Here is a 25,900-nt window from a genome sequence, read left to right as displayed (position 1 = left end):
GGGACAAAAAAACAATTGCTGTTCTTTAAGGCTTCTCCTTCCTTCAATGTCTGCAAACCGAATCTCTGCTCAGAGTCACAGGTTATATATCAGATTCACACAGGCCTAGAGACCAGTTGGCAACTTCTTGGCAACCACCGGTTGTTGGGGAAGAAATGCAGATTCGTTGACACCAAGCAACCACCAGCTACCTAGCAAATGAAAATGTAAATTTCAGTCGTTTAGCGGGGTCTCGATGTTTGTGTGACCGGGGCTTCAGGTGAGCACGTTTCTTGACTTATTTAATAGTTATTATTTATTATGGCTTTCACTTTCATTCCTTAAATGAAAGGAAGCAAGGTAAAAAAAACAACAACTAAAAATCAGCTTCATCACACGCCACGGGGGAAGAAAACTGTCCAGACCAAAAGAATCAGATTTATTTATTTATGTGTTCTGCCAGTGCCTTTCTTATTTTGATTCCTGATTATTAAATGGAGGGTTTTGAATGACCTGTGAGTACATTTTGCGTAGCATTTGTTTCTGGTATCCTCTGTTTTACCTCCTATAGTACTTCCTATAGTCCTCCTGTCACACAGTGTCTGCTTGTATATGCACTCACTCTAAACACTCTAAATTTAATTTTGAAAAAACTATCTCGGAGGGGCCTAAGCATGCTCTCATATATGCTCCGAGACGACTTGTTGTTTCAGATTTCAAATTTTATTATCTCTGCGTAGCAAAGCAGATTTATCTGCAAAAGTATTTCAGGTCACCGCCCGCATTTTTAGTCCGCTCTGATTTGTAGCAGCGCTTCATCTTATCTGCCTCTGCCTGCACGTCCAAAGAAAACAGTTTTCGGATCATATTCCAAGTCATTTTCTAAACACAGTGGATGATTTATTTGTCTACCAGTGGAATAAATCGTAAGCTGCAGCTTGACTTTACTTTAGAGCTTCTTTGGTGTCTCTTTGCTACTGTGTCCCCTTCACTCCTTTCTAAATGAAGAATTCATATACTTAAGGTCAGCGCTCTGTTTCCACTCTCTTTCTAAACGAGACAAAATAAAAATAGGCTGTTTCATCAAACACCCGGCCGTTGAAGATGATTGAGGAGTTTGGGTTAGAGAAAGCAAACATTCACAGAAGGATCTGACAGCATTAAATGCCACAGAGTCGCTTTTTTATCCTGTCAAATGTTTCTGCCTTCAGCTGCATCCCAACAAGGCCTTGTATGCCCCCCTCTCCACCACCAGCCCAGTCCCTTGTTTCTGTGACATCACATCCTGTCCCGCTGTGCTTGACTGAATTGTGACATTAAACACATTAGACCAGTTACTAATTGGGCCGCTATTACATTTCCCATCTTGCCGATCTGCGGCAGTCCCAGTGGACGGTTCTCTGTGAGTGTTTTGTTTAACGAAGTAATGAAAAGCATACGATGTTTTCTCGGGGAAGGAGCGAGAGGGAAGGTCTCCGTTCTGAGATCCTCATGACTAATGACAGGGCCCAAAGGATGTACTGCTCTCCTGATACAGTCACATTAGCAGACCTTCACAAAGTTCAGCGTCAAGCTGAAACACTGTTTCCTCCTCATGTTTCTATATTCAAGACAGGAAAAACTAAAGCTCGTGAAGGCAAAGCGGGGCTGCACTTTGTTGTTGACACTACATAAGGTTCATTTTATTTTGCTCTTTGAGTCCTTGTTTCTTTCCCCGTCTCTATTTTCCTCCCTGCTTCCTTCCCTGCGAGTGTGTCAGAGTGAAACTGTGAAACCGCTGGCAGAGAGACACTTTTCCATTCTGACTCAGCTGGCTTGGATGGAGGAGAAGAGGGAGGTGAAAAGCTCGGTTCAAGGACTGATGAGGACATGACTGTTTGAGAGCGTGGGTGGTTTTAGACATGCAGAGTCTATTAAAAAGCAAGAGGAATTTAGGCCAGTTAAATTTTGCACGGTAACTTTGGTTATCTGTGCTTTTCAGGTGACTTTTCACTGTTTGATCCTGTTGCAGTGAGCGCCACATCAGACTGTTTATTTCTCACCACTATAGATGAATTCCAGGAGCTAAAAAGCGCTTTTCCTCGAGTTCCTGTCACGTGAACACTACACCGATTTTAACGTTTTAACTGCTAGTGCTGTGCTAACAAGTGCTGTTCATTAGCTCGGTCTTTCTGTGCTAAGCTTAGCTAATCGTCTGCTGCTTTAGCTTCATAGTCAGCCGATAGTAGTGATGTGCGATACCACTGATTTCCTTTCCGATCTGATACCAAGTAATATTCAGGGTGGTATCGACGATACTGATCCGATACAGTTACTTTGTACAAAAACTTATTTTATTTATTGTATCTCAAATTATAGCATCATAATGATTACAGGACATCAGATTACTTGTTCTTATTACTTAATAATGCAGGGTTCATCATATAGAAATAAAAAATCTGAAGTTCTGCCTATTTGAACACCTTGCCTGCCTTCAGCACTAAAGGGCTCCATGAGAGACGTCTGTCTCGCCCTAGCAGCACCTGTCCCTCTCCTCCTCTTCAGTTCGTCTCAACATACGCTCGTCATATTCTGTGATATGATTTACTCTGAGGTGTTTGACAAGGTTAGTGGTGTATCCACAACCATACATGCCAACCCTCCAGATTTTTCCGGGACAATACCGAATTTCAGTGCCCGTCCCGAAAATCTCCCGGAGCCACCATTCTCCCGAATTTCCCCCGATTTTCCACCCGGACAACAAAATTGAAAAACCGTATCGCAGAATTCATAGCGTGGCCCAGCCAATTCCAGCAATGACGGCAGCGACTTAGTTTTAATATTACTCTTATTTCTCTTTCTGGGTCGCAAAAAAAACTTTTAACATATTTTCAGGTGAGAATGTGTAAACTTCAAATATCTGAGCCGACCGACACATCGTCTTCAAACCCCCGCGGTCTTTCGCTACTCGGGTTAAACAGGATATATAAGTCACTTTGATAACCTAAAAATGTTCTTGTTTGGCTTTTTCAGTGTTTTATTTGTTCGTGGGTAAATCGGTTTGGCTGAGATTAAAGTTATTAGATTAGATTAAATTAAACTTTATTAATCTCTCGGGAGGGTTCCTCCGGGGTTTTCACACAGCTGAATAAACGTCAAACAGAAAATGATTAAACAGAAGAGTCTACGCCAGCGCCCTGTTATATCTAGATAGCAAGGAGCAGACGGCAGAGTTTCTCTCCACCGAGGGAGCCTGTGACGTACTACCCGGCTTTCTTTAGACCGCGAAGGCCGGGTCCTCAGGTGGAAGCAGCCTCTGAATTTGGACACCCCCGCTGTTTCCGGGCCGGCCAATAATAACGGTGACATTTAACGTATTTTATCCTATAAATAAACACTGTAAAATGTATTTATCCCCCCCCCAACAGCCCTTTTGAATGTCTCCCTAGTACGGCCACAACACCTCACTTTTTTGCCACATGTATTGCAAACCACGTCTCAGCTGTTTGTGGAGGTAAAATACATCCACACAATTACGCTCAGCCATCGTTGTGAGTGCGCACGCCAAGGGGCGGCGAGACATTTATACAGACGTATTTCGCACATGAAATGTAGTTTATCATTTGTAGTTAATGATAAACTACAAATTTACTCTAAATTACTAAAATATCGATATTGTAATGTGAGAATCGATTCTAGAACATAAATGACTGGTATCGGAGGAATCGATATTTCAGGATTGATCTGCACATCACTAGCTGATAGACAAGAGGATATTCTCATTTAACTATGAACTCTTAGCAAAGGGCAAGAAAGTGAAGAAATAATTACTGTGCAGTTCTGCCATAGAGACTCCTGAAGTTCAACTTCATAGAGTTTGACTGCATGTTAGCATAAGCCCCACATTTATCTATGGGCTGTTAACAACCCTTCACTGGAGAGGTGAAGGTTAGTCCTAGAGCCCACGTTTCAGGCCCTTTCCTTTGCTAACAACTTCTTTTATGTGTACAGAGTCCCTCATGATCATGTCAGAAGAAGATATCCAAAAACAGCGTTCAGTTTATCGGTTCTCTGCCATTACAGCGACGGCAGGAGTGTCGCCTTGAAGTATCCATTCATTTAACGGCTTTACCATTGATGATTTATGACTTTTACTTTCTAGATAACGTTAATTGTGTGCGTCTTTGTGTTTGTGTACATGTTCAGTGACAGCGGTCAGGTGAAGCTGCACCCCAGTCTCTTCTTGCTGCTGCTGGTTCTCAGTCGGCTCTACCCTTCTCCCATGGATGGATCCTCTTCTCCTTTGGGGCTCGCACCTTTCATGCCCTTCATCATGAGGTAGGTGATCTACGCATGCATGCACAGGTACAGTGGAAACAGTGGAGTCACAACAACCGAGACCATTACTGATGATTTTCTACAAATGTGGGTTAGTTTCACAAACAGCACAGTTCAGCTGCATGGACTCTACAGGTTTGCACAAACCACAAAGATGCAAAGCAGGGGACTTAGCAGTGTCTCCAGGGAAGCAAAACGCATCCAGACCCAAATATGTTTTCTGCTGGTTTGATACACTCCAGTGGATTTCTCTCTCCTGTCGTCTTACATACAATGAACATGTGACACGGGTGGTCAGGACTGTGGCTGCTTTCTGTGAAGTGGAGGATGTTTTAACCCACACCAAGCATTCTGACTGAGACATGGAGATTCATCCGCTCTATTCATCTTCTTCTTTTGATGTGGTAGTCAGTTCAGCGATGTTCTAATGATGTTTTTATGTATGCACTCAATGTTGGGCGATTGGATGAATATATCAGCTATCGTCGATCATTTTTACAACGGTGATTTATTTATTTATTTATTTGCCCATGAGTAAGTTTGCTAATAACGATGGAGCTAATAGAAGCAGTCAACAGAAGGAAAAAAAAATAGTAGCGCTGTTTTAACAGCACCCTCGTTCATCTGCGAGCACATGCACCGTCCTCAGAGTGCGCCCAAATGCTTGTTGATGGAGCTGCAGAAGCTGGTGATAGTCTAGGATACTCAGCCAGTGTCAGGTGGACACGTGCATGCTCATGCAAGTTAGTCGTGTTTGAGTACTTTGCTCGCACCATACGTCTGCACACTTCCTTAGGTCTCCCTCTTTCATCTGGTTTAAAGCCAAAGAAATCCCAAATTGGCGACTTTATATTTTTTTAGTGCTGTCAGCGTTAACATGCCATCATGACGACTAACGCAATGAACAATTAATTAGGGGATTAGTTCGTCCATGTTTGGACTTCTTCTGTGTTGTAAATGCGCAAATCAGTCTGTGCATGATTACATTGCTCCGGTCATCCTGCGCATGCACGAATATATCGCCCATCGTTGATTATTGGACTGACGATTGTCGGTTGGAAAATTTGTACATATCGCCCAGCCCTAATTCCCAGTCAGAGCTGTTTTTGACATTGCAAAATTCCGGATATCAGTTATGCCATTAACAGAGAAAAGCACAGGCTTTAGGGAAGGCTGTGCTTTTGCCTCAGAGGAAATATTTGTTCATACGCTGACCTTTCATTATTAGAAACTTTGGCCGTGCTGGATTGGCACACACATGACTTTTATTTCATGACTGTCGTCCCTGCGTTGTGATGTTTCCTTGTTTCCTGTCACTATTCATCCCTCCACTCATAACAGTGGACTTGAATGAGCATTTATCCCACCCTGCCTTTTCCAGTCTCTTTGCCTGCTTATGTAAAGTCTGAAAGGAAAAAATGTAACCAAAGGAATTCTGTCCAACCCAAGAGAGTCCCACACCTGCTCACTCAGCTGTGATAAACCTCTCAAACTAAGTTTATCTGAACTTTTCTTTCTAACTATAGAACAATTCACAATCAGCAAAGGTCTAAATATTTTGTGTGTTTGTGTGTGTGCGAGGCTTCTTTCATTTGTGTTGTTTGCGCAGGTGTTTCTGCATCTTTGATATGGATGTGCTGTCATCAATTCATTGTCGTTTTTCAGTACTGGTACAATCGCTGTGATATAATCTAAGGTTTCGCCATGGCTACAAGAGAGATTGTTTTGTGTTCGTCTGTAGGATTTTGTGTCTTTCCACACTAAGACAAAACACCCATCTACTGTGAGCTGTTCCTGCAGCGAGCAGCGCATGTGTGTGTTGTCTCGCGTTGCAGCTCGTCTGAATCCACTCGCTGTTTACTGGAGAGTGAACCTCTCAGGCGAGTGGGAAACTTTAGTCACAACTTCATTTTGTTACATTTCTCCATTAGAGGAATGTACAAATATTATTGGAAGATGTTCTTATGCTGCACCTGCAAATAAGAACTGTAAGCTTCAACCTTGTGTGTCCACAAGATTTGGCATCCCAAGAAAATAATACCTGATCTCAGCATTTAACACGCCTACACCCTTCAACAGCACCTTGATAAGGTGTATAAAATAAAAGCAGCACAACTAAGGTGGTGGAGACTGAAGCTCATGTTTTCTGGAATGCAAGCACACAGCTGGTGATGCTTTGTGGCAAAGAAAAGGTGGGTGTGAAGGCTTTTTCACTTTGTACGGAAATCACTATTGTGTTATGTGTGCAAGGCAGAGCCTTCTCATTACATTTCTTTAAGCTATTCTGTCACTATAGCTATTCTGAATAGTTTATCTGATGTGTAAATTGTCCAGCCAGATGATTGATGCAGTATTTTTACAGCTGGATAGCTTGTGCGTCCGACTTTGTGTGTGTGGATGTGCGCGCGTGTTTGGGAGGATATAGGGAGTTAAGCTTTGACCTTGAGGTTGGAATGCACTACTGATGGTTTAGATAATAGTGCTTGCATGTGGGTGCTGTATGTGTGTTGGTAGGGGCTGGTAGGGCTGGGCCATATCATACCGTTCACTGTAATACCGGTATAATGTTGGGCAACGACAAGAAAATGAAATATCGTGATAGAATTTGGGTAAAACGCGCATGCGCGGTGCCTTTGTTTTCATACGCACATGGCGGAAAAAGCATGGCGGCGGCGATGGAGAATGAGGGCGAAAGCGGATCGTTGAATGAAACGGATGAAGCAGAAGTGGTTTGTAAAAATGCTGCAACTTCAGTGTGGAACTGGTTTGGCTTTCGACCGTCAGATACACAACAAAGCACTATTTTTGGTAGCGCATGCTAGCGGGCCGTCGTTATTACCGTGTTTTTCTTGCAAAATACGGCACACTTAAAATCAATCCTTTGATTTTTCTGAATATCGACAGCGCCCCTTATAATCCCGTGTGCCTTATGTATGAGTTCTGGTTGTGTTTACTGACCTCAAAACGATTTTATGTATACGGCATTTGAAAATCTGTCAAATGTTTTAGTACGACTTTGCTAAGCTACGAAGCCGCAATGCTTGATGGATTGTCGGAGCATTACGGCTATCGTAGGCAGGAGCCTCGCGGAGTGATACGTACTGTGCGTCAACATAATATTACCGTATTGTGTGTGTATAACTTCTTTTAAGTTTTGTGGATATTATACATGGTTATGCTGAGGATATGTCGGCCAGTTTCCACTGGAAATGCCTTTTGGTTAAACTGTCAGCAAGAAATTTTGCACTGTTAAATTTTATGTAACTTTAATGCACATAAAAAACAGCTGCTTGTTTAAGTGAAAATACATTGATGGGTTGTTTTTTATTTTTTTGCACTAATAAAGTTGTGGAGTTGTAAAGTATTTTGTCTAGTGTCAATTATATCGTCAGTTATATCGTTATTGCAAATTTTCAAATGTATATCGTGATAAATATTTTTGGTCATATCGCCCTGCTCTAGTGGCTGGCATAGTGAGGAGACATAAAACTGGTATTGTAGCATGCTTTGTGAGTACAGTAGTTGTGGGATTTGGCTTTATTGTTAGTGCAGTGGCCTTTTTTTTTTTTGGCAGGCGGGTGTCTTTGTCTCCATGGCTACGTCTATCTTTTTTTTTAATGTTTAGTTTAGTTGCGATGCTTAAGCTTAGGGTTAGATTTTGGGGAATGAGATTTAAAATGAGTCAGTGTTTTCACAAAGCTAGTGCCCCTCACCCTACAGACTTGTTAACTGGAATATAAGAACCACTCATCCAAATACCTCAAACTAACCAGGCAGTAAATCCTCCAATTTTCAAGTAGATTGGATAAACATCTGTCACATTTTTAGTGAAACGGTAGAGCCGTATTGTTTGCGGTTTACTGTATAATATATTCTGGTGTTGAGCAGCTCTTTTAGTTTGTTTGGCCCAGACTCAAAGTTTGAAAGGAATTCAAGTTTCATGCTAACATCTGTGCCTCCCCAGAGGAGTAGTCTGACTCCCTTTGCATTGACCTCAGTGTCTTCAGTGCCACGGTGAGGGTGACATTTGGTGTTTGCGTGCAAAATTCTCATCAACTGTTTGAAGGAACTGGCATGAGAATTTTGTTTAGATGTTCACGTTCCTCTGCACCTCAAGGGGAGTTATGACTGTTTTGTGTTTTCCTTCATCCAACCTTTGTTATGTTTAAAGGTGGAGATTTGGGGCAACTATTGCTACTGGTCCTTTGCCAGGTTAGCGCAGTCATTCTGCTTCCCAATGATCTTTCAGGATTAGTACTTATTGCACGAAACTCTAGTGTGTGAGGGTGAAACCTCTGCCCTCTAAAACAGTCAAGTTCAACCCTGTTGTATGAGTAATGCTAATAAGGTATGTGTTTGTACATAATAGTGTAGCTCAAGGTTATAAGACATAGCAAAGTCAAAGAACAGGAAATGCAAAGCTGCTAGTGCCCCAAATATTTAGCCTTTTTAAAAAATCATGTTGTTTTCAGTTTGACAAGTTGGCTCCATTAAACAGTGCTTTTAAGTTGTAGCATTTCCTGCTGGCATTGTACCCTTTATTACAGAGACAATTGTTATTGGACTACGGATATGTGTCAGAATGTTTAAACAATGTCTGGATTCAGATATGACTACAAAAATAGTCTAACTTTCTTTTTTCCAGTTTGAAGTTTTTACCAGCAGCTCTTTAGGCGCTGACGTGTTGCCTCAGGATCTTTAGAGACCTCCAAGACTATTTCACCTGTATTGGTAATCTGGTCTTGATCGCATTTGGTTTTTCCTCCATCTGTACACTCTGTCTGACTGCACACTTAAAGGCTGGTTCTGTAACTGTTTCTAGTCTGATCCACGTCTTCAGTCGTATGTTGCAAAACACTTCATTTTTGTTTTTATAGGCAGATCACAACCACAGTTGCCTTAAGCCGATTTATACTGTAAGGTAAAGGCCATACAGTAATTTCAGCAATTGCTTGGCGAGAGTGGGAAAGAAAAACCCCCTTTTAACAGGAAGAAACCTCCAGCAGAACTACATCAGAATCAGAAAGGGTTTTATTGCCAAATGTTGAGCGGGTTTACAACATTAGGAAATTGCTGCGGTGCTTCAGTGCAGACATACTGTTATAAATTAAGCTTAAATAGACATGAAAATAAAAATAAGAATAAGAATTAAAAGTGCTAAGTAGATAGATAGATATATACATGATATATACATGAGTGCAGGTGGTGATCAGTGCCAAACATGGAATGATGCAGTGAACACAGCGTAGGGTCATGTGTTAGTGGTGGGAACAGTCGTACGGTTATTGTTCATGTGTCCAACAGCAGAGGGGAAGAAACTGTTCTTATGGCGAGAGGTTCTGGTGCGAATGGACCGGAGCCTCCTGCCTGAGGGGAGCAGGTCAAACAGACTGTGTCCAGGGTGAGAAGGGTCAGCTGAGATCCGAGCTGCACGCCGCAATGTCCTGGAGGTGTACAGGTCCTGCAGAGATGGGAGTCTGCAGCCAATCACCTTCTCAGCAGAGCGCACAACACGCTGCAGTCTCTGTTTGTCCCTGATAGTGGCTCCAGCGTACCACACGGTGATGGAGGAGGTGAGGATGGACTCGATGATTGCAGTGTAGGATTGCATCATCGTCCGTGTTGGCAGGTTGAATTTCTTCAGCTGCCTCAGGAAGTACATCCTCTGCTGGGCTTTCTTAATGACGGAGGTGATGGTGGGCTCCCACTTCAGGTCCTGGGTGATGGTGGTATGCAGGTATGGGGTAGCCATAGAGCTGGGCGATATGAGATTTTTTCATATCACGATATGTTTTTTTTTTTTTTTTTTCATTTCAGGCGATAACGATATATGGTAAAATGGTAAATGGCCTGTATTTATATAGCGCTTTACTAGTCCCTAAGGACCCCAAAGCGCTTTACACAACCTGTCATCCACCCATACACACACACATTCACACACTGGTGATGGCAAGCTACATTGTAGCCACAGCCACCCTGGGGCGCACTGACAGAGGCGAGGCTGCCGGACACTGGCGCCACCGGGCCCTCTGACCACCACCAGTAGGCAACGGGTGAAGTGTCTTGCCCAAGGACACAACGACCGAGACTGTCCAAGCTGGGGCTCGAACCGGCAACCTTCCGATTACAAGGCGAACTCCCAACTCTTGAGCCACGATCGCCCTTTATTGGGGCGATATATATCACGATATAAGCCAAATAACTATATTTGTAAGATTTAAATGTGCCGTTGCTCACAAGTAAAATGTGAAATAATCAGCAGCTTGTTTTTATTTAAGTATTTATTTCCCATAATAAGTTCAACAGGTGCGGCACGGTGGTTAGCACTGTTGCCGCATAGCAAGAAGGTCCTGAGTTTAATTCCACCATCAGGCCGGGGTCTTTCTGTGTGGAGTTTGCATGTTCTCCCCGTGTTTGCGTGGGTTCTCTCCGGGTACTCCGGCTTCCTCCCACCGTCCAAAGACATGCAGCTTGTGGGGATAGGTTAATTGGATAATCCAAATTGTCACTAGGTGTGAATGTGTGAGTGAATGTGAGTGTGAATGGTTGTCTGTCCCTGTGTGTTGGCCCTGCGACAGACTGGCGACCTGTCCAGGGTGTACCCTGTCTATGACAGCTGGGATAGGCTCCAGCGCCCCCCGCGACCCTGAAAAGGATAAGTGGAAGCGAATGGATGGATGGATGAAGTTCAACAGGGTAGATGTAATTAAGGAACATGAGACTTTTTCAGAAAAATAAAGGCAAATATTGCAAACTACACAAAAGGCAGCCGCTAAAGCGTTTAAGTTTCAAAATAGAACAAACGAAACAGACTAAATTGTCAATTCCACTTAGAAATTATTAATTCTAAAAATAAATCTTAGTTTGTTTTACAGAAGAACAGACAAAACTGACTAACTTTTGTCAATATCAAATAAACTGAGAACTAAAAGGAAATTCTCAATCTCTCCTTGTTGTATAGCTGAGCTTTTCAAACAGTTTTAACAGTTACTTTAGTCTGACAAAAGCCGAATGACGAATTAGCGCTTCCAGTCAGAGATTGAGCAGGTTTATTGTATTTCCAGACTTGCTTTCGACACAATTTACAGTGCGCGCTACTCTGTTTGACTTGAAATAGCCCGAAATACCTTCACACTACGGAACTTCTATGGCTCTTCCATTTGACAATCTCTCCGGCGTTGGAACCATCATCTGTTTTATCTTCGGTAACCTTCGGTTACGCTCTCGGTTGATTTTTCTCTAGTCGGCGCACTCATTTCCTCCAATACCCGGGCGGCACGGCGGCTGGCTGCTTTCCAAGACAAATACACATGTGCGGCTTGGCACTTGTGCTGTACGTAACAAGTCACGTGACGTGACGCTGCAGCTGTGATTGGTTTGGCTCTGCACTACTTAATTTGGATTGGCTGTTCTTTTTTTTTTCTTTTTTTTTTTTAAAAAAGAGGACGAGCGGTGAGGCCTATCGCAATAGTTTAATTTTTCTATCGCGAAAAAGTTATTTCGCAATACATATGTTATCGTTCTATCGCCCAGCTCTAGGTAGCCATCTAACTCGCATCTGATAATAACCTGTTGAATAATTCATTTCATTCCATATTTAGTGACACACATAGAAAATGGAAAGTGAAGTGTGATCATAAGCTGACTGGGTCATAAACTGGAGCCGTTACCACTTGCACCTGTAAATGTGTGACTTTGCCTTCGTTGAATGCATACGTTCTTAAAAAAATAAAAAATCTGAACCTCAGTGAAATCTCGTAGTTATGCCTTTAGAGTTCCATCTCTTGTGGGTGAAAATAAAAGGGCTTTCGGCTGAGTCTGGCACTGTCAGAGAAGGTATGCAGCACACACATCTAGCCAAATGAAGCCCACATGTTGGAGATGTTAAATATAGCCCAGCCACAACTTCTTTGGCTCCAGCCATGTTTCTCTGCGATACCCCCTTTCCATCCCCCAACCCATCTATCCCAGGCGTGTGCAGGACGTGTCTGATGAGGCCGATGGCCGTCGCCCACCGCGTGCTCCCCGTCTCCATAAGACCTGACCCGTCACCTCCAAGGATTAAATGTTGCTTAGCTTCACCTGTTGACAGGCCAGAGCACCATACTCAAATACTGTGGTATAACTCCTTTACACCGCATAGCAAATTATTATTATTTTAAATCTTCATAACCTCCCACCTCATCCTCACTAGATTTGTAACATTCCCTCGATGCCGGGCCCTCTGCAAGCGTCACACCTGCATGCGTAATGACGGAGTGAATAATGATGATGACGAGAAAATGGGGGAGGATGACGAGAAGCGGACATTTGTTATAATAATTAATGGCTTCATTCCTATCCGCAGTGTCTTTAAAACAGTTTGTCTTATCTCCTTGGAGCGCCTCTCCTTTTCTCTGTCTCTCCATCTTAACTGTAAGCCCTCAGAGTGTTGTGGTAGTGATTTATATCCCGTGATATCCAGCCCAGGCATTTCTGCTCACCCTGCCTGCACCACTCCCTTCCTTTCCTTTTTGGCCTGCACTGTCTCACATCTCATTTCTTTAGAAAGGGCACAGAAATGCCTATAAACTGACTTCAAAAGGGACTGCTATCAGTTTCTTTTTGTTTTTGTTTTTTTAATACAATGCAGTGCATTTCCCCACGATGACGAATGGTGAACAAATGCCTAGAGAAGAACAAACTTGCCATCAGTATCTGAACTATGCCTGACATGAAAAGGAAATAGTTTACTGACACATTACAGGATTACATTTCATAATGTAAACTGAAGCTGTACCCTGTGTGCTAATCAGGCCAACTAGTAGCGGCAAGGAGTTTATGAAACTGATGAAAACTAGCACTGTAGAATTAGAAGATACAAGATGGTATGCCAAAAGCCGTGCAAAAGAGAACATGTAGGAGTTTGCGTGCTGTGTAGAGCACTGAAATTCATGCCTGAACCTTCAAACTTAAGACATGAAGGGTCATACCTGTGTTTTATTAACTGAGAGGGGTCTCCTTCACCAAATAATAATAATTTGAAGGAAAGGGACAGTGTGACTGGCATCTTTCTAAAACATCATCCTCTTCTTCATCACCTCAAGCCTCAAGTCTTCTGAACCGAAGTCAGAGCTCTAACACAAGAAATAGTGCAACAAGATACTTGTTTATTCCTGATATTGTCAGAAGTACTTGATGTCAGCAGATTAGACACGAGACCGTTCCGACTAACGTTTGGTTTAAGTGACCTAAAAACATTAAAACACTCACAATTTCTCTCCGATAAATAGTTTGATTGCATTTTCACATTGTATGAGAGTTTATTCACTAAGCGTCAGAGTCTAGTAATCTTAGATCTACACAGATGAACACAGGCTAATAACATCAGCTTTAACCCTCCAGTTCTGTGTACACCCCCCCTTACTTTAGTCTTCCCGGCCTGTTTTAACAGCTCTTAAATTAGCATAACAAACATTTTTCACCACCAAATTCAGTGCAGTGGGTCAATCAGTAGGTAGTAAAGTGGGTCTTTCAGGGGGTCATTCAGTCAATGGGAGGGGGGGTTTTAGTGGATTCCCACTCATCTCCTATGGTGGTCACCCTTGACCGGGAACACCACATATGTAACAAGGTTGATTAAAATACTCAACATTCAATGAAAGAGGTGATCATCACTTTCATATGTTCACCTGCATAGTGTGGAGGATGTCATAAGGCCTCAAGGCCATCAGATGTAAAAACCAAAACAGTATTTATGAGTGTTTTAAGTTGTAAATCAGTCAGGAAGGAACAGCAGTGCTGCTTACCCACAGAAAAGTTCAGGATATCTTCACCAACTCACCTCAGCATCGCTGTTATCAGTCAGAAGTGGGCTTCTCTAAATGACTGGCCCACATTGGACACCTTTCACAAAGTTTTACAGCCTCTTCAAGAGTAAAGAGGCCTTCCACAGATGGGAGGAAAACAGTTGATCTGATATCCTCGTGTTGGTGTTGTTCCCAGATCATCATACTAAATGTTGTTCCAGGATCAACATTGCAAGTGACCAATCAGAATGTTGTGACGTCATACCTTTGCGACTTCGGGAAAAACCGGCGTAAAACAAAAAACTGTACTTAAGCTGCGTGAAACCGCCTCTGTCCGCCGATCAACAGACCCTGACCCTAACCCTAATCGTAACCCTTTAATAAACAGTAAGCAGAATTGATATTGTCCTTGCAACATTGGAATTTCATAAATGCACGAATGGCTTGGCGTGCAAAGGAATAACGTCACAACAATGTGATTGGTCACTTGCAATGTTGAACCTGGAACAACACCAACACGAGGATATCAGATCATCCGGGGGAAAACACCAGGTTAGGTCTGTATCTGGTCCAAATAATAACATAAACACACTGGCCACCTGCAGACTTATGAGATGTAGTTTAAAGTTGATGTTTTTGATATGTCCTACAGCGGCCACCGTAGCGAGAGTTATACTGTTGAATTGGGGAGGACTAAGAAAACAGAAGTCAGTTGACTGCAATCTGCCGATAACGTGAAAACCTTACATTCTGTAACTTTCAGTGTAGTTTGATGTCCAGGTGAAAACTTGACACATATTATTTTAGGTTATGAGATCTTTTTGATACATTCACTGTTAACTGGATGTCTTTGGGTTTTTGCCTGTGGGCAATTTGAATATGGCTCAGTTCATACGGGCTGTTGTAATATCAAAGATCTACACAAAACTGACAGAAGCATAAATAGCAGTGGGAACATGATTATGTTTACATGATTACGTTTACATTATGCTGGCTGTCTGCCTAACCAGGCATGTACAGTTACGTGCAGCCATGATTATGCTTGTCGGGTTCATACCGGATGTTTTTTAATTTGACACACATTCTAGTGGTTTTCCACACAGCAAAATAGTCAGGACAAAGAAAGAGTTTTGGTGGTAAAGTAAAAGAAGGATTGTTTTTGCTTGGCTAGATCGCGTCCATATGAATAAATGAAGGAAGCCAAATTGTTTAATTTGTCACTCCTTGCTTCTTAATTTGCTTACAGTAGGTTCTTTGCTAATCAGCTTTGACTCTCAGGCTTGTTTAGCCAACATGCTTGAGTCTCTGTGGAGGAAGCAGTTCTCCCAGCTTTCCAAAATGAGGCCCAGATGAGCCTGATCCAGGCCAGTCAACAGTCTGCCTACTGAATCCCACAGGGGACGTCCCTGTTCCTAAAATTACAACCTTCCAAACTGTCATTTCCTTTTGCAAAAGACTTTCAATGGGACAAATTAGCACAGATAGTTAACATATGGGGCCCAAATGGGGGCTGGGACGAGTGGAAAGTGAGGAGTTTGCATGAAATTTGGTGGGTTTGTGTGTGGGACGTTTGTGCTCATAAATTCACGTGTGCAGGCGTGCAGAGCTCAGGAATGCAAACTGTTGTCTGCGTTTGATACAGGGCCCTTTGGTTGTCTGTCTGGCTGTATGTGTGTGTGTTCACAGCAGGTGGAAAAAACATTTGTTAACAGTTGATCTGTTGCTCCAAACAGCCCCCACTTTGTTTCAGTGCATACCGATTGGACGTTTCTTGTCACTTCTTGTCCCGGTCTCTCAGTCAAATCACCAGGAGATCCAACACTTGATCGTTTATTGGCTTTGCTGCTTCCTCTTAACAGATGCTGTTTATTATTAACATACGCTCTCACGGTGCTATCCAGATATCTGCTAACATATCTCGCCTCCACTCAGTACCAGAGCCAAAAAGATGGGCTTCTTTTTCACCTCCACATGCCGCTGCAGCATGAGAGGTGTTTCACATTTCTCTGGAAGCTTCTTTGAATTTTTCCTAGCAAAGCCGAGGGCCGTTTTTGGCCCCAGCAGCCAGTTTTAATGCCATGAAAGCCCCTAAACAGGCCGGCAGTATTAATGTAGCTTTGATCCACTTTTTACTTTTTTGCATGTAAATAAGTATGCATGCTTGTCATAGACACCATGACATCACCTATTGGTTTTTGCACTCTACATTTTGAAACATCAGCATTAGCATTTTTGGCCGGCACCATGTTAGTTTATTGGAGCCAAAAAGTGACTATATTTGGATTGGAGGGTGGAAAGGGTAAGGACGGCTACATCCATGAACTGTATGGGTGCAATATTGGACTTGAGGAACAAGGTATCAATAAAGAACTCCTCAAAACTGCAGCACAGACTTATTGGATGGTATATTTCACACAGCGTCCCGCCACCTCAGTAGGATTGCCCTCCTGGCCAACAGGGAACAGAATGATAACGCCTGTCTTTTATATGCACCTCATTCCCACTGATGCCAAACAGAACAAGAAGGGGGCCAGCGTCACACTGAAAATCCTGGTCAGGGTATGAAAAACGTCTGTCCAGAACTGAACAAGACTGGGACAAGACCACTACATGTGGATCCGTGAGGCTTCAGCAGTTTTGCATCTGTCACAATATGGAGTGATTTCAGGATAGATATGAGATAATCTGGATTTTGAGAAATGGACTCGATGCACCACTTGAGTTTTTTCTTTAAAAGTGGTAAGATTAGGTATTTTAGCATAGCAGTCTGTAGTAATTGACTCACTGGGGAGATGGCCCCAAGTGGACACTAGAGGAACTGCAATTTTTAGCAGTTTTTACCAGAATGGCTTTTCAGCTTTGTAGGATGTCACATTGTGACTTGTCTGTGCTAATATATAAATGCACGTGTATTCTAACGTCTACTGTGACACGTACATGAGCATTATTAAGACTCAGGGTGTTGTGGTTCCTTTCAGAAACATCTACATACAGTATGTTTGGTACACAGTCTCCAAGAGGCAACCGTTAGACTTTTATGTTTGCTTTTTCCTGCTTATCTGTTGAAGGCAGCCAGTTTAGTAGGTGTCAGTTTTCTTCCAGTGTGATGGCTGTTTTTCGTGGAACTGTACTCCAGCTATCTGTTTCTGCAAGTAGCTGAACTCTTACTCTGCTCCTTTCGAGCCGTCTCACCCTTCCCCCTTTTATCTCATTCAGGTCTTGGTCATGTCCTTCCCTCATGCATCGGCTCTGTTATGACATCGGAGAAGGAAAGATTAGCAGCATGTAAACAAGGTTAATTTTAGCATGCACCCGGGGTGACTAGCTGCAGCCTCCATCACCGACGAACACTGTAAATGACCGTGAGCTGGAGACATCTGCGCCTGTGTGTGGGCGAAAACAAAATGTAGTAGGCCGTTTCCTGGCTGGTTAGGTAATGATTCTAAAATATTTGATTCAGGGTTTATCGGTCATCAGCTGACCTGGGAGCAGTTTGTTTTTCCCTTTGCAGTAGAGGAGGGAAACAGGAGAGGGAGAAAAAGATGTTACATAAGCAGTGCAATAAAATAGCGGCCAACTGTCCAAACCAAATAGCTCATAGGTCATCACTGAGAATATGTCCATGACTTAATGTGGTCGGGGAACAAAATAACGATACTTCATAATGATAATATACGTGGTGATTATGTTATTTGTCATAGAAAAGTTAGAATAACAATCTTTGACTTGTGATAGCGGGGAAACATCAGTACTTTTTCCATGAAATCAAATGATATATTACATAATGCAATACTGAAAGATTATCATAACGACGCCGCCATCATCTTTCCCCAGTTTTTCCACGATACTAATGTTTTTCTCTGCTCCACAGATGCGGCCGCTCGGCTGTGTATCGCACCAGAGAAATGGCAGCTCGGGCTCTTGTCCCCTTTGTCCTGGTCACGCAAATCCCGTCCACCGTCCAGACCTTGCTGCAGGAACTTCCTCTAGAACCAGGACCCAAACTCCAACAGAACCGCATCCACGGCACTCTGCTGCAGGTCTGCTCCCGTGCACACGCCAGCATAAACCAGGACACACACACACTTTGTAAAGATGACACCGAGTTGGGGAAGGGGTGTTGTTTTAATGATCGCAAAGATTCTTGTAGAGTTGGATTCAAAACCTTAGTAACTTCAGTGTGTTCGTACGTGGTTGTTCTCTGTACGAATCAGCAAAGGAGCACACAGTTCTAAGTTACGTACGCCTGTCTCAACGTTTTGGATTTTGATTCTGTGCCCGTGTGAAAAGAGGGTGCACAACAAGGTGCTCTACTGCAAATATGAGTAGGCACACTTTGTTACAGTTTGTCACGTGTCACGTACACAATCATACAATGAAATGCTTGTTGCTGTGCAATTAGAGCAATAAGCAGTTAGCAACAGTACTCCTTGTACTCTGAACTTAAAATCTGCCACATTGGTGAGATGCTGGAGTCGGAGTCTCACCACGGGATGAAGAAACTCACTGGAGAGGAACCTGAAAGATGCTTGAGCCGGCCACAATATGGATCCGCCTAGCAGCTAAACTTTCAAAATAAAAGGGAACGAATCCGTCTTAGATGGTGTTGTTTCACGGATGATAAAAAGTTCTCAATCACAAGTCTTTAGCCAGTGACTGTATGTGGGAAAAGCCTTTTTTGAAAATTACATAAGGCACTGGCAACCGATTACAGTCACAAGTATTTCTTTTGTTAATCTGACCTTTCACAGTACAAATATTAAAACTAGTTGTAAATGGTAAATGGCCTGTATTTATATAGCGCTTTACTAGTCCCTAAGGACCCCAAAGCGCTTTACATATCCAGTCATCCACCCATTCACACACACATTCACACACTGGTGATGGCAGCTACATTGTAGCCACAGCCACCCTGGGGCGCACTGACAGAGGCGAGGCTGCCGGACACTGGCGCCACCGGGCCCTCTGACCACCACCAGTAGGCAACGGGTGAAGTGTCTTGCCCAAGGACACAACGACCGAGGCTGTCCAAGCCGGGGCTCGAACCGGCAACCTTCCGATTACAAGGCGAACTCCCAACTCTTGAGCCACGATCGCCCCCTATAGAATGTATTCTATAGAGTCCATTCTGTACTAGCTGCGTGAAATTGTAGACCAAAGGCAGTGATGGAAAACAAAGACATGAGAGGCAGTTGATTTTGCAGAGGTCTCTGGGAGTGCCTCCAGCTCTTAGGCTACGTTCACACTGCAGGCGAAAGCGCATCAAATCAGACTTTTTTGACCCTATGCGACCCATATCCGATCATGGTGTGACAGTGTGAACGGCACAAACCCGATATTTTCAAATCCGATCTGGGTCACTTTGGTATGTGGTACTGAATCCGATACATATCCGATGTCTCAGAAAGCGACTGCTGTGTGAACAGTCAAGTCGCATTAAATCCGTCTTTTACGTCACTGACACAAGACAGATGCCAATTATCAGCGCCGGAGAAGACATCGTGAACGCTTCCTGGCCATCCAGTGAAACTGTTGGGAAGACAATGTTGGAGAAACGTGAACATTTTATTTGTACTGTATAATCTGCAGATTCTGACAGAAATCTGCAACTATCCTTTGAAGCACTACTCCTCTAAAACAGTAATAAGGATCATTATTAGGTTATTTACATTATTATGTAAATAACAAAATAACTTTATAACTTAAAGCAAAATTGGGAAACGTAAAGTCCGAAACAAGTCTTTATATTAACGGCCATCAGTCAAACAATACTGTTTGCTCTGGGTCTAAACAGAGCGCGCTGTGTGTGACGTCGTCTTTTGCGCATGCGGGCCGCTTTGAGGGTTCACACTAGAGCGCATTTGCTGTCGCATTTTATTTGTAGTGTGAACGAGCAGACAAAAAAAATCGGATTTGATCAAAAAATCGGAATTGATCAAAAAATCGGAATTGAGCATTAAGACCTGCAGTGTGAACGTAGCCTTAGTGAGAGTCATGAATCAGTGCTGAAGTGTGCCAAAACGCTTCATGTTCAGATGTGCTTTTAAAAAGCATGTTCAGCATGAAGAAGGCGCTATAAGGCTTCTGCTTGTCTGGCATTAGATTAGGGCTAAACGTGGGGTTTTATTTTTCACGTATTTGGGCTGTTTTGTATGCTTCAAAACTTGTGGCGCATTAAAAAAAAAAAAAAAAAAAAGAAGCAGCTTATTAGAGCTAAGGCACACATTTATACATGAAGCCAGCATGTTCACTTGTCAGGAAAATTAGATTGTATGTAGTTTTTACCCCTCAGCTATAAAAGGCAGATGGGGGGCTGTCATCAGGCGCGGCGGCGAGGACAAACGAGGCAACGGGAGCTTCAAATCTCAGTGAAGTCGCCTAGGATTTGATGTACTAATCAGTGTGATGTAGAATAGGAAAAAGAAACTAGACTCCAAGCACGTAAACACGGATGTCAACGCCGCCGGGATGACATATTACATGAAAATGAGCTTCTCAGTTGTTTTATGAGGGAGGAAATGCATTCATCACAGTTGTTAGCCTTCAAGGACACACCGTGTATCTCCAAAACATAAACTTTATTCCAAATGAAAACATGACAATCATCACCACTGGACCCGAGCTGCGATTTGCGTTTCCACCCAGCAAAGAGAAGAGGCAGAACGCAATTACCAAAGCAGTTATCACGACGGGGCGTATGCGGACGCCAGCGGAGAGGTTGGAGATACAATGCATCACACCTCAGCAAACACACACATTATCTGTCAGTCCTACACACTCAGTTACCGCACAGAGCCTGTCCAGACAAGGCGGTTATCGCAGAGTAAATACCAGTGTTTAGTTCTGTCATCACACTCTGACAAACACAACCAAACAGTCTGCTGGTAATATCAACACACACGGGAGGGGGGAGTGGGAGTTTCCCCGGCCTTTTTATTGAACGCCACTGATGGGGTCGGCCAGGGAGCCGGTGGGCGTGGAGCGGTAGGAACCGGGGGTCGAGACAAAAGAATGAAAAAGTGCACTTCTTTTTGGAGAAGATGGAACACTCACGGGGGGGCGGCGGTCTGGACTGCAGGGAGGTCCGCTGTGGGATGAAGGCATGGATGGAGGAGGGGAGGTGGGCCTCTTAAAAGCTTAGAGGAGATTTCAGGAGGAGAGCGGTTTACTCTCCTTTCCTGTCATGGTCGCCACGTGTGAAGCTTCCCCACGTCTCCTGGTCTAGCTTCATCCATCTTCATCTATGTGCCCTCTGTTTCTGCTCATCTTTTTATTCTTTTGTTTTGTTGTTGTTTCCCATGATTCCCCTCACCTCGGATCTTATTGAATCCAGACTTGTATCATTTAGAAGTCACCACCTTTACATGTGTCGCCAGCAGTTTGTTTTGTTGTCACACTGTAACACATAAACACAGGTGAAGTCTTTGTACACAGCGTGCTTCATACAGGCGGCAGCTTCTGAAGCTGAAAATTAGGAACTGCAGTTCCACCAAAAGGCTCATTTCCCTCTTCCTGACAAATGTGGATGTATCTGTTTTAAATAAAGCTCAGCCTTTCTGTTGAAGCTTGATGTTGATGTTAGTGGCGTAGCTGCTTTGACTGGCTGGTTGAGTCTAACGCAGGAGGCTGCAATCACTCGATTGCTAGTGCAATAGTCTCACTGTCATTTGAGGTGTCGGTGGCTTTTGGATCACTTGCAATGCAATTACCTAACAAAACAAATCCTGTTACTTAACACTGACACAGGTATCTATGCCTGTGTGGTGTACCTGTACAGCTTTGCTAAAGCGGCTTGATAGCATTGATTAGCAACTTAGACTAAACACAATTACCTCCATGTCCAAAATAAAGACTTCAGGACTCTGTGTCACAGTGGCTTTGTCCATCTGTCATACAGTAACATGGCTCTCTATGAACTATAAGGTGCAGTTCAGACCACATTCAATTCCCCTCTCGCCCCTCGGGGCGGTCTTTATCCTTCAAGCTTGGGTCCTCTACCAGAGGCCTTGGAGCTGGAGAGTCATGTGCAGTATCTTAGCTGTTCCTGGACTGCGCTCCTCCCGACAGAGATCTTGGATGTTGTTCCTGGGACCTGCTGGAGCCACTCACCTAGCTTAGGGTTCGCTGTTACCTTCACCCTCTGCATCTTTGCAAGCTCCATATACTCTCAAGACACAAATCCACTTCTCCATTCTGAGAAACTATGATCCTTAATTCTTAAATAGAGGTTTTACTTAAAAATGACTAAAACCATTTTCAGCTGAGCTCACTAGAACCTGTTTTAACTGAAATCGCTTCTTACTGCAGTCGATCTCTTTGAGCATTTGCTGCTGCATACTGGTTACCCCAAGAAATTACGAAGTTGGTGTCCCACCACGGTGACTGTTCCTCAGCTGTTGCTATGTGGATCTTTTTGAGTGCACAGGCTGAGAAGCAGGGGCTTGAGCCAGGCTCCGTTGGCTCCACTGGCCCCCTCTTTAATCACACCCCTGCATTAGAGTTTGAATTTGAAAAGGTTTATTCACACATCCGCTTATTTGGCAGTTTTAGTCCGTTTCAACCCCGTTTCGCTTCCTCTTCGTGCAGTTTTTTCATTTGAACCTTTTTTGTAGCCATCCTAAGACGGCTCACATGTAGTGTATGTCACATTCGCACAGACACACAAATATGTGTACAGGATACAGCAAAGCCGAAGCCTACAGGCTTCCTTAGACATTTCATTTCCTTTTTCCTTCCACTGAAAGCACACCAGACCATTGTACCTCACACACTGTCTGCTCAGCTTTGCTGCATCCACAGTGTGAATACATAATAAGCCACTGCAGCACATATACATCACGCTTCCTGTTTTTAACTTACAGTTGTGTTGAACATCAGTCCTTTTACTCTGAATTGTTACATATTTGGGTTTAATTCTCCATTTATTCCTTATTAATAATGCTGCTGTTATTAGGCCCGCTATTTTTTGCTATACAGTTACCCCGCCAGTGGTATTGTTTTGTAGTCATACTTATAATAACATTATATAATGAGATAAAACTGCGAGGACGGAATCCTAATTAATGCTACGATGTGTAAGTAAGATCTCCCACGTGTAGCTCTGAATAGCTCTGCTCATCTGTTTTGTGTTAATTAATAATTTCATGACTGCGTCAAAGCTTCAGGTGTCTCGAGTGTTTCAAGAGTTCAATAAAGTAACGATGAACTCGTTTGATCGGCGGGGATTGATTATCTGTGGGGACTATCTATACCGAGGCTACAGATAGCAGGTGAGTAGGTGTACGCTAATGTGAGGGCACAATGAGGGCATTGTGGAGATGATGGAGGCAGATATGCAAAGAGCTGCAGAGCCCAATGCAGGTGAAGTGGTCTAAACTTAGTAAGACAGAGATAGAGGTCTGAGTGTACGTGTGGAAGGGAGCATCTCTCTCAAACACACACACACACACACACACACACACACACACACACACACACACACACACACACACACAGATAAAGACGGTAGCCTCCTTGCTTTGTGTGTGAGAAACAAGGACGATGTTTAGACTGGAGCTGCAGAGATGCGGAGCGAGCGTGCACGCTAGCAACATGCACGTACGTGTGCACGTTCATGTATGCCACACTCTGGCGCTGTTTACACCGAGCTTACGAGGATTCTGGTTTTGGCCCCGGGACCTGTCTGATGTATGTTAATGTGCGTCGCTGTGTGTGTTTGTGTATAACAGGTAGCAGATGTTTTTGCTCGAGGGAGAAATGACTTCCTCTGTTATTGTCAAAGAACAACTGTTAGTGGGCCGAGCGCGGAGCTGGGAACCATCACCGCTACCGAGGCCGGCTCTGCCACCCTGCTGACTTTCACACAGGCGGTAATAAGTCGGATACAAGGAAATGTTTCCATCAGACACTTTTTTTTTGGCTAGTTTTTTTTTTTTTTTTGCACGATTATAAGAATTCTTTTGTACTGAACATTATAAATCAGAGAAAGTTTAACCACTACTCTGACTTGACTTGCATAAACTCCAAATAAACAGTGACTATCTCACCCCAGATCCTCATCCAGTAGAGCTCTCTGCTATGAAGAGTAGCCTAAAGGTTGTATCAGGGTTTGTATATAGTTAACAACTGACTGTCAAATACAACAAAGTATAATTCAACAGTATTTCAACAATGGTTATTATTCACTTCCACAGTGACCTAAAGGGTCCACTTTTGAAGTAGAAGTCTTCAAATAAAGTTGTTAATGTGTTAATAATGTAAGAGTTTGCGTTTCCCTGTTGCTTCTTTTTCTTAAACTACATCTCACATGTACATCGATGAGCTGTAATGTTGATTTACTGAAATCTTTCAGATTTTTGCATTTCGTCTCATGAAGTTTTCACACACGCTTTTGATTGGGTGATTAGCGTCACATGGGATGAGTTACAACGCATGCGTTTGGTCTGCCGCACGTTGCTTCTGGAGTGAGTCGGTGCGTTCCAGTAGTAAAGTCAGGAAAGTAAAGACAAAGGCTCTGCAGATCAAAATAGGCCTACTGTAAATACAAGAAACGTTGCTCTGAATAAAATGCAAACAGTCTGTCAAAATCTAGTAAATCTGGGTCCTTAAAGAACGGCCTCTGGGTCCGGATCCAGACAGCAGTGCGCCTATTGGTGATGTCACTGCTGGGATTTACAGAACATTAGGATTCACTGACATTTTAAAATGGGAGTCTGAGGGATTTGCTTTTGAAGTCAGCCAGAGGCAACTTGAGAAATTGCGGTTTTATGCACTTTGATTTTAGCTTAATGGATCAGCCTCGAAGCTCGTCCCTTGAAGGCCGGCCTTCGCTGATCCTGGTTCTGCGTAAGGCTTCTTTCTGTTAAAATAGAGTTTTTCCTTCCCACTGTCACCAAGTGCTTGCTCACAGTGGCATCTGAATATTGGGTTCTTGTATATATTATTGTAGGCACTAGGGTTGGGCGATATGTAAAAATTGTCCAACCGACATCAGTCCAATAATCCACGATGGGCGATATATTCACGCATGCGCAGACTTTTTGATGGCCGCAGCAGTGTAATCATGCACGGACTGATTTGCACGTTTACAACACAGAAGTCCAAACATGGATAAACTAATTTCCCAGAAAAATTAGGGCTGTCAGCGCAGTCATAACGATTAACGTGATTAAAAAATTTTATCTGGAGCGCAGAATAAACAAACTTTGGATAAACTGCCGAAATGCGGTGACGGAGACATTTCAGGGATTTTGACTCAGTCTGCGCTCCAGGTGGGTTAATTGTTAACCGTGTTAGTCGTCATGATGGTGCGTTAACGCTGACAGCACTAAAAAAAACAAAAAAATATAAAGTCACCAATTTAGGATGAAAGCGGTGTGCCGCTTGTGCAGACGTATAGTGCGAGCAAAGTACCCAAACATGACTAACTTGCATGAGCATGCACGTGTCCACCATCCGGCTGAGTATGCTAGGCTATCACCAGCTTCTGCAGCTCCATCAACAAGCATTTGGGCGCACTCTGAGGAGGGGGCATGTGCTCGCAGATGAAAGAGGGTGCTGTTAAAACAGCGCTACTAATTTTTTATTTTTTTCCCCCCCCCCTGTTGACTGCTTCTATTAGCTCCATTGTTATTAGCAAACTTGCTCATGGGCAAATAAATAAATAAATCGCCCCTGTAAAAACGATCAACGATGGGCTCAGCCTATCGTCGATTGTCGATATATTCGTCCAATCGCCCAACCCTATTAGGCACTTTTACTTCGCAACATAAAGAGCTTGAGGTGACTGCTGTTGCTATATAAATAAGATAAAACTG

At 43.3% G+C, this 25,900-nt stretch overlaps 1 protein-coding gene across 3 annotated transcripts in view; it reads left to right on the top strand.

The window, feature by feature from the left end:
• thada (THADA armadillo repeat containing) overlaps positions 1-25,900 on the top strand; it is a 124,731-nt gene that overhangs the window by 49,654 nt on the left and 49,177 nt on the right. For all 3 annotated transcript variants that reach the window (XM_082556234.1, XM_082556235.1, XM_082556236.1), the window contains exons 28-29: positions 4,165-4,296; positions 17,956-18,124. In XM_082556234.1, the coding sequence (XP_082412360.1) occupies positions 4,165-4,296; positions 17,956-18,124 (301 nt within the window). The remainder of the gene's footprint in view (positions 1-4,164; positions 4,297-17,955; positions 18,125-25,900) is intronic.

The sequence above is a fragment of the Aulonocara stuartgranti genome (assembly GCF_965226115.1).
Source record: "Aulonocara stuartgranti genome assembly, chromosome: 13".
Taxonomy (NCBI): Eukaryota; Metazoa; Chordata; class Actinopteri; order Cichliformes; family Cichlidae; genus Aulonocara; species Aulonocara stuartgranti.
Note: the sequence above shows the minus strand (reverse complement) of the source record. Positions and strands in the feature narration are given on the sequence as shown.